A 9,369-nucleotide genomic window follows, 5' to 3' on the forward strand; every position below is an offset into this window, starting at 1 on the left:
TTCATTATCTAAGATGATATCAAATCACCCACCAATCAATTATTTATATATCAAGCTCAATAGTACTAGACTTAAGAAACTTGGGGATCAAGCTCAATAGTCTTAAACTTGAGTGAGGTACAGAAAAAAAATTCAAATCTCATATCAATTTAAAATAACATGATTAAAAAAGTATATAAATAGAGAACAATCATCACCTTATTAGAAAACATTTTATGTTAAATTCAAACTCACACCAGACTTTTCTAGTTCAGGTTCTGCAGATTCTAAGTCTGCCTATTATAAAAACATATATGACAGCTCAACCAACTTCATTGTATAAAGAAGCCGTAGATCTCAACAAATGCAATGCAATCAAAATGCGATTACTGGTATGAGAAAAATAACATAAGACAGTCACAACGGGTATTTTATCTATATAAGGAAATTATAGAACAAATGACCTTATCGTTGAGTGAAGAATGAAAATAACTCTTTTCCTGCATTTTGTTTAAAACTTTTAGTAAACCAACCCAAGAATAAAATATTTGAAAGAGAGATTCAATTTCTTTTGAAGAAGATCGCGCGTGTACTAGCTTACTGTTATTTATATAACAGAATGGAAATTCAACCATTAGCATTTAGCTACAGCCGATACGATAATCCAACAAATTAAACAAGCTAGACAACCACTTACTTTAAATGGTAAGATTCTGAAACCACTGAAAAACAAATAAGCAAATGTGATAGCAAAAGTTCAGTATGGCAAAGTCAAGCTTTGAATATAATCATAAGAGAAATAGCTATATGAGCGGACATTGAAACCATGAATATGATCTATTCTATCATCTCTCAGATTATAGACAACAAATTGTGAACCTACTTCGTCTGCCAAAAGCAGGATATCCTCATTTTCAGACATGAACAAAGGCATGAATTTAAGTGGAAAGCCATATCTTGGTTGATGATGCCCGTAACTAACATTAAGAATCTGAGTCCAAGATTTTTCAATTCCAAACTCCCTCATTAGCCAAACAACAAAATGGGTATCCTTGTAATCAAGAGAAAGACACAGACATCCTTTCAAAACCCCAAGATAAGGCTCACGAGGAGGGACTTCAAGAAGACCATGAGGCATCAACAAATATCTGTGCGTATCATTCTTTAGATCATGAGAAAATATTACTAATTCGTCAATAGTAACACTATCCCATTGATAACCATAAGGTCCATCACCGATGCTGCTGAGTGCTAACCAATTAACAGTGCCACTTACTAACTGTCCAACAACTTGATATGGCAAAGGAAAAACGGAGCAAGTTAAAGTCTTCTTCCAACTAGAATGACCCAAGGTGAGAACTCTCGTCTCCCTTTTATAAGACTGAACATCCAAAAGGATCATCACCACCTTATAAATGCCACTCGAATCATCAAACCCAAATCCAAATTTCAGATAATAGGGTTCATTTTCATAATCAGACGCAAAAAGAACTATGTATGGCGAATCTTCGGACATGATTCTCGTGGCGGGGTTCCAAAACCGGACCCAGTATTTGATATAATCATCTGTCTTAAAATAACTGCATATGCAAACTAAGCCATTGCATGCACCTATAACAATGTTAGTTTTACTGAAACGGCGGATACAATTATTTATAGTGGAAGTTGGGTTCTCAAGTAAGCCATGTATAGAACAGGGAGCAGCAGCAACACTTACATTATTCCAATTACCCACAGCGTTGTCATGTTGGTAGAAAGATAATAGAACATGCTTGTTCTTGGAAGATCTTTGGAGGTGCAATTTGACGAATGCATGATGAAACATAAGGGTAGTCCAGGTCTTAGAAAGGGACCTGAATCGCATGAGATCCTTCACGGGAAGCCATGACAGGATTTCCAAGATGAGTTCTTGAGGGAGTTCTGGAACATAAAAGAGCATTTCTTTCTTCATCTTTGTTAGTTGCATGAGATTGCGCTTCTCAAAGCTTGGTCAACAATAACACTACCTTCACTCTTCAAATCTCAAAGTAGTCTCTGTACGTTGTCACGTCACGACCCCTAACTACTTTTCAAATTTTTCATATGGGTTTTACTACTTTTTATGAGGAAATAAATAATAGTGGAAGGAGAGGGAAATTTCAAATGATTTTAATTTGTGGTATTTAATTAAATTTTTTAATGTAAAAAAGTTACGTCTTTTTAATTAAGATTAAAGTGAGATATTCTGTATCTCATCATTAAGGAATGAAAAGAATGAAAAAAATAATAAAAATAAGAATATGTAGTTAACTTAATATAGGAGATAATTATATAAATTAGTTAGAAGATAAAAATGTATTTTAATAAATTGGTTAAAAGATAAAAGGGTAAAAAAAATATAAATATCAAAATAAGATATCTCTTTATTAATGTTATTGATTATAGATTATAGATAATAAAAATATTGTTGTCATATTTATTAATATTTCATGACCCCTATCCACTTTTCAATTTTCAAATATTTTTTACTACTTTCTTCAATAAATAAATAAATAACTATATTGATAACTGTAAGGATTTTTTTTTTATCATCTCAATATATCATTAATTTATAATTTTTTTTTAATGACAAAAACATTATTTGTATTTCTACTCACTAACAGTAAAACCTAACATATTATTGTTGTACATTGTTGTTTATCTTTATGAACAATTACGATCCACTTTCTAATTTGAAACTTATATAATAAAACATTAATAACTTGAGACATGTGATAAAAATGTAATACTTATCTGAATGATATACAAGTCTTTCAGAATATAATAGGTTTTTCTCAATAGTAATTGGATATCAAAACTAGTAAGTGTTTCAGTGGGAATAAGCCATGAAATTTATAAGACGATAAAAAAGAGATGTGTGGGAGAGACTCTCAAAATCTTCTTTTATATTTTTAATGAAAAAATTTGCTTCTAAAACTACCAAGAGTAGAACCAAGTCAATCAGTCTATAGGAAAAGCTGAAATCACCTCTTAGGAGACAAGTAAAAAAGATAATAGACACTTAGTTAACAAAAATAAATAGAATGTTTATTTGATAAAAATTAAATAATAAATATTTTAATCTTTTTGAAATATCAATAAAAATATATAACAATCACTCTCATATTTCAAAAAGGTCAAAGAGAGGTATTAAGTAAAAGAAAGAATTTATTCTAAGGTTATCAATTTCTAAGATGTAATGCACCGAATCTGATGTAACAAGTTATATGAAGCAAACCTAGATGGATAAGATAACACACAATGTAATTGGTGTAACAAGTTATATGAACTAAAAGAAATTTGATATATGTTAAAGGTATACCAAACACACTACATCCCCACATTCCTTATTGTTATCATTGTTGTGCGCCAATGTCATTTGCATTCTCGACATTCATGAGTATTCTAGAGATCTTATTAGAATCTTGTACAAGCGACTCCATTCAACAATCATATAAGTGATTTTATCAAGTGTATGCTACAAATCATATATCATCCATAAGAGATATGAAAATCATTAAAAGTTTTATAAGTTGTCAAGCTTTCTCATTACCTCATAAAGATTAACTATAAAACTTATTCACATATTAATGTAGCTCTAACACTTTCTAACATTATAGGAAGAGACTAACAAAATAATAAAATTGATTAAAATCAATTTAATTAGTGCTAGTACAAGTGACTTCTTACCTATATGAACCTTATTCATGGAATCTTCAATCTCAAAGGTTAGATTACTATCACTTGTTTGTTTTCAAGTGGCTTAAAAATTCTCATTTTCCTCAATGTTTAATATACAATATCTCCCTTGGGTTTAAGTCATTGGATTGGTGGAATTTATTATTGACTTCACGTGATCAATAAATTTCAATCTTTTTAAATAAGTAATTGTTTTATCACATTATTCGATCTCAATCTTATACTCACAAAAGAATATTCACTAAAAGGTTTTTCAACCACTTAGTCTCATAATCAACAATCTCAAGAGCTATAAAACTATGACTTAATAATCATTCATTTGGTTGATCTCAAAGTATTATACTACAACTAAGTATAGTGATGCAACCACATGTGAATTTTGTCTCAATTTGATAAAAAAGATTCGATTATAATCATCATTGTATTTGTAATACAATGGAAAATCCATTATATTGAATGTCATTAATTTATGATATATCTCTCCAACATCTCATAGTATGTAAAATTTTGTAAGATGGAAAATTTCACATTGATACTAAAAGCAAATAAAATTCATAGAAAAATTTCCTGACAATTCATAAAATTCATCTCATATCATAAATGACTAATACTTTTAATAGTTAATTAAGAGAACTCACAATGGTAAAGGTATTGTCATATAATAAGAACCATAAATTAATCCATCAAGAAGTCATCAAAAGTATACATCTTATAAATATTTTTATCAAGTTCCCCTTTTGTCTCATATCTTATAACAAAACTATAGAAAGGTTTCTCTTGTTCTATCCCAGAATCAATTTCGCTAGCAAAATATAAAAGATAAAAAGAATTCTTAAACCATAGTAAGATACATATCATAGTATGATGATCTCAACTTTTAAACTTGCATTGCTTACACATATAACAACCACTACAAGAAAACACCGAAATAGCTGCAGAAAATAAGCGTCAACTAATAACTGATGCAAATATTGTCAGAAAAGCTAACGCTATTTTAAGATGTAGCGTCATCTTTTTCGACACTAAATTTAAATTGAGTTTAGTGTCCAAAAAGACGACGCTATTCTTTAAATATAGCTTCATCTTTTTCGACACTAATTTAATTTAAATTAGTGTCAGAAAAGCCGACACTATATCTAAAGAAATAACATCGGCTTTTCCGATGCTAAACTTAAAATACTTTATTTTAATTTTAAGGTTAAGGCGATAAAAAAGAGATGTGTGGGAAACTTCCTAGAAGGTCACCCATCCCTATATTACTCCAAGTCAAGCATGCTTAACTATGGAGTTTTAATGAGATAAGCTACCGAAAAGCATATGCATGTTAGTATAGGTAGTACAAGTTAATTCATTTAAGTCATCCTCAATTATACAATCTCATATTTATACTATCTTTAGATCCCTCTCATTTCGATGTGTCTGGACCGTTATAAAAATATAATAATATATAATAATTATATTACCAATAATAATAATTATATTATATTTAATTAATATTTATTTATATATATATATATATATATATATAAACTTACTTTTATAATTAACAATCTAGCTACTTATTTCTATGTAAAATTAATATTATGATAGAATTTAAATTATTTATTATAAATTTAAAAGTTTAAATAATGATTTATATATTCTAAAATGAGAAGGATTATAACACTACAAAAAAAAAAATAACCTATGCCTACAAACACTTTTACCTATAGACCTGAATTAGTGTAGGTAAAACTAAAAAAAAAAAAAGAATTACCTACAAATGTTTAATGTAGGTATAACTCAAAAATTTATACCTACTTTTGTTTGGTGTAAGCAAAACTCAAAACAACTCAAAGTTCTTCTATCAACAAACTGTCAATGTAGGTAAAAGCCTTCAAAGACTTATGCCTACTACTTTAGGTAGGTAAAAAATTTACAAGATTTATACCTACAGTTGTTTAATATAGATAAAAATCCATGTAAAACAAATGAATAATTATATATAAGACTAATTAATTTCATAGAAAATCAATATCAATACAAAATATATAATTAAAAATTAGAATTAAATAATCAATCTTTAAAAATTAATTAATTAATAAATTAAATAAAAATGTATCAAGTAACAAATCAATAATTAAAACATTGAAAAGTTTATATATATTGTTTGTTTCCATATTGCAGTGTGTGAGCCCGAAGTTTGACGCACCATATTAACAAACCAATTACACCATTCTTTCTTTTATGTTGCACCCATTTCTCGCTCATGTCTCCATTCCGAGTCTCGAAGTTTGACGCACAACCTTCAAATGCTTCTTCAATATTGTTTATTCACAAGTTTATCTTGATATATATTAAGCTCTTTTTCATCATGAATTTGCAGATCTCGTACACCTTATTTGCTTCTTCTAATCTAGGATTTTGGTTCATATAATCCCAAGTCCTCTATTTCATTGTGCTTTACTTTCGGATTTTATCTCGTACTATTTTTATTCTTGAGTCTAATGTAGGATTTGTTTATTGGTACTGAGTTTGCTAACAGATGTCGAAGAAGCACTCACATATCTCGTATTCGAATGTTCACTTGTTTGTCAATAGGTATTTTATATCTTCTCACTCTTGGATTCTTCCTATGTAGATTACATTTTAAGGATCATATTTATACTCTTAGATTCTTCTTTAATAGATTTTCAATTTCATATTTTATAAGCAATATATATTTTATATTTTTCTCTTGTAGTATATCTATTTTAATAAATTGCATGCGTAGTCTACATCTATTTTGAACTTTATTATTACTCTGTTGTGAAAATTATTTTTCTAGGTAGGATGTAGGTTTTTTATTATACTGTCTTGTAAGAGTTGCATCTATATTGTTATATATATGGGTAAAATGGTTAATAGAGTAGACTAGTCTTAAAGTAGTTGTGCATGTATTATTAAGTGCAATTAACTCGAGGGCTTGTTTTCTGTAGATGATTGATCCAAGTTTAAAGCTTGAGCTTGTTTGGCATGATTATACTTGTCTAATGTTATTCTTAAATGAACAAATCTTCAAGTAAAAGAAGTTATTATTTTTAGGCAATTTGTCAGTTGTATATAAGTAAAATAAGGTAATTAAAGAGCTCTACATTTTAGTTTGTTGAAATAAGAATTAATTAGAAACCCTTTTATTGTTGACCTTCTGCTTATCCCAAAGATACTGAAACCGAGTAGGAGATAAGGATTTTGTGAGGATATTTGCACATTGTTCATCCTAAGGAATGTGTAAGACTAACTGAGACTATTGATGACTTTCACTTTGAGAAAGAAAATGTTAAGTTACATGTGCTTGTTCTTGCATGGAGAATAGGATTGTGAGACAGAGCCACTATGCTTAATTTGTCACAATATATAGTAGGGGAAATAGTTTTCACATGTATTTATGTAAAAATAGACTATCCATAAAGTTTCAGCAGCTGTGGCTGCTAAACTTCTGGACTTTGCTTCTACGGTTGAATGAGCTACAATCTCTTTTTTTTTTTCTTGGACCACCAAGATATCAGGTTTGGTCCTAGAAAGCTACACAAGCTAGGTGTAGACCTCCTATCATCAGGATCCAAGGCCCAAGTAGCATCAGAGAAGGTATTAAGTTAAAGATTCAGAGATTGTTGCTAGTTGTGAAAGAAGACCAAGATTGGCTGCACCCTTGAGATACCTTAGAATTCTTTTGACAGCAAACAAATAAGATTCTAACCATAAAAGACGAGATGCTCTTTTCTTTAGCCATTTTAGCTTTCTCAAGTAGGTCTTGAATGTACTTTCTTTGAGTAAGTAACAAAGCAACATTTTCGGACTTCATTGCCCAAGAAATATTCAAGATCACCAAGTTGTTTTAGGGAAAACACATCATTGAGTTGTAGAGTAAGTTATTGAAATAGCTGTTAAGAATTTCCTGTCAGGATTATATAATACACAAGAAGGTAGATAATGTGAGAGCAATGAATGTCAAGCCTCAATGTCTTGAGGAAGTTGATGCCGTTAGCTCAAGCACTCAGCCTGCCATGGTGGCTGGTTCACAGCAATGCCTTGTGCTCCAGTAACAAGGCCCTGATGAACAAATTCATAGTGATTACGTGTTTTATGAATTGCTATAATTATGTTTCAGTCAAATCTGTGTAGTATCCATTACTATGGTGGTGGCAGTTACTTAAGTTTGAAGTATTATGCAATGTTTTAAGGACTTCAAATATTATATGGTTTGTGTTTATTATGTGGACTCGTTGTATGGTGCTTGATTGCCTTCGTGGTCTATGTGAAAATACAATGTTATAATGACTTCTCTTTTCAGCTTTTTCAGTGGTTAGTGTTTGTGGTTGAATAATGTGGCACATACTTATCATTTTGTTTTATAATAACTTGAACAGTTTTTATCATTTGATCACTGTTATTGCACTTTCATAGTGCTGCATTATCCCGTATGAGTTGTGAGGCATGGGAATGTGCAAGTAGCATTTATATAATGGTGCTTGATCTGTTGGTTTCACTTTGTGAGAAGCCTCGTTACAGATTTCTTTGGTCTAAACGCAGGTTGAAAGAGGAGATTGGTATTTGGCACTGTTGTGTTGCATATTTTAGGAAAGAACAGGTCTTTTTTTGTATTATAATATACGCTTATGAATGTTATTTATCCCTGCAATAATACTTGAAAATCAATAAAATCAGAAATGGGATTGATAAATATCAATAAACTAATCCTTGAAAATACGAAAAATATTTGTTGCATAAAAGATTTGTCTATTCGGATTACTTATATTAGTATTATGAAGATATTGATCTGATAAGAATTAAAATATTTTCTCTCAAGTTTCTTATATTTTATTCCATTTTTAGTGATAAAAAAAGTAATTTGTGGATTGACTATTATTTCTTATATCCTTTGGCATGTTCTATCCTAAATAATGTTAGTAGCATGATAATTCATCATATTCTCATCATTATAGTTTAATTATAAAAATACGTTTTTGTAAATTTAGAAGTGCGTGTTAATAGCAGGAACAAATTACAAAGTTTTCAAATACATTAAGATAATTGTTATACTCTATATAACTTTTATTATTTATTCCAATAAATTAGGACAAAAATTTTTATAATTTTTTTTATTGTTTTCTTATGTAGGATGAGTTGAAGAAGCATATGATTGAGGCAGAAAGTTCACAAACCACTCAAGATACTACCAATTGAAAAAATGATATATACTCAAAAGTTAAAGGACCTGAAAAAAGAGGACGAGTGCATTTTCTTGGAAAGCTTCCACGACATACTAGTTCATACCAAAACTCTACCATAGTCAATAGAATTCAAAAATTAGAGAATTTGCTTGGAAATCTTGTTGTTGTCCTTCAATCACGGTTTGTTGATAATCCACAGATTAATCAAGTTTTATAATGTAATGTAACCATTGATTACTTTTTTAATACGGGTAATTATTACTTAATTTTTTAAGGTTGGGGAAATAAAAATAACGTAATATGATTCAGGAAGAAAATATACTTGTGAAAAATATTTTTCTTGCCTAAAATGTTTCATTTTATCTATTCAATTTTGTTAACTCTTAAATTCTATCTCTTCATTCTCTTCTAAAATGTTACTTTAGTAATTAAAATGCATAATTTAATGTCATAGTACATGATGGTGATAATTATCATAGCG

General features: G+C 29.4%; 1 protein-coding gene across 1 annotated transcript; it reads right to left on the minus strand.

Moving 5' to 3' along the window:
- Positions 1 to 651: 651 nt before the first annotated feature.
- LOC109812879 (F-box/kelch-repeat protein At3g23880) lies at positions 652 to 4,831 on the minus strand. Its single transcript, XM_083072648.1, has one exon. The coding sequence runs from the start codon at positions 1,943 to 1,945 to the stop codon at positions 737 to 739; it is 1,209 nt and encodes a 402-aa protein (XP_082928774.1). The 5' UTR covers positions 1,946 to 4,831; the 3' UTR covers positions 652 to 736.
- Between the last annotated feature and the right edge of the window lie 4,538 nt (positions 4,832 to 9,369).

The sequence above is a fragment of the Cajanus cajan genome, chromosome 4, assembly GCF_000230855.2.
Source record: "Cajanus cajan strain Asha chromosome 4, NIPB_CcT2T_4, whole genome shotgun sequence".
In the NCBI taxonomy this organism is placed as follows: domain Eukaryota; kingdom Viridiplantae; phylum Streptophyta; class Magnoliopsida; order Fabales; family Fabaceae; genus Cajanus; species Cajanus cajan.

Excerpts from the sequence above, each read along its gene's own strand:
- LOC109812879 (XM_083072648.1), bottom strand. The coding sequence starts at position 1,945 with ATGCAACTAACAAAGATGAAGAAAGAAATGCTCTTTTATGTTCCAGAA.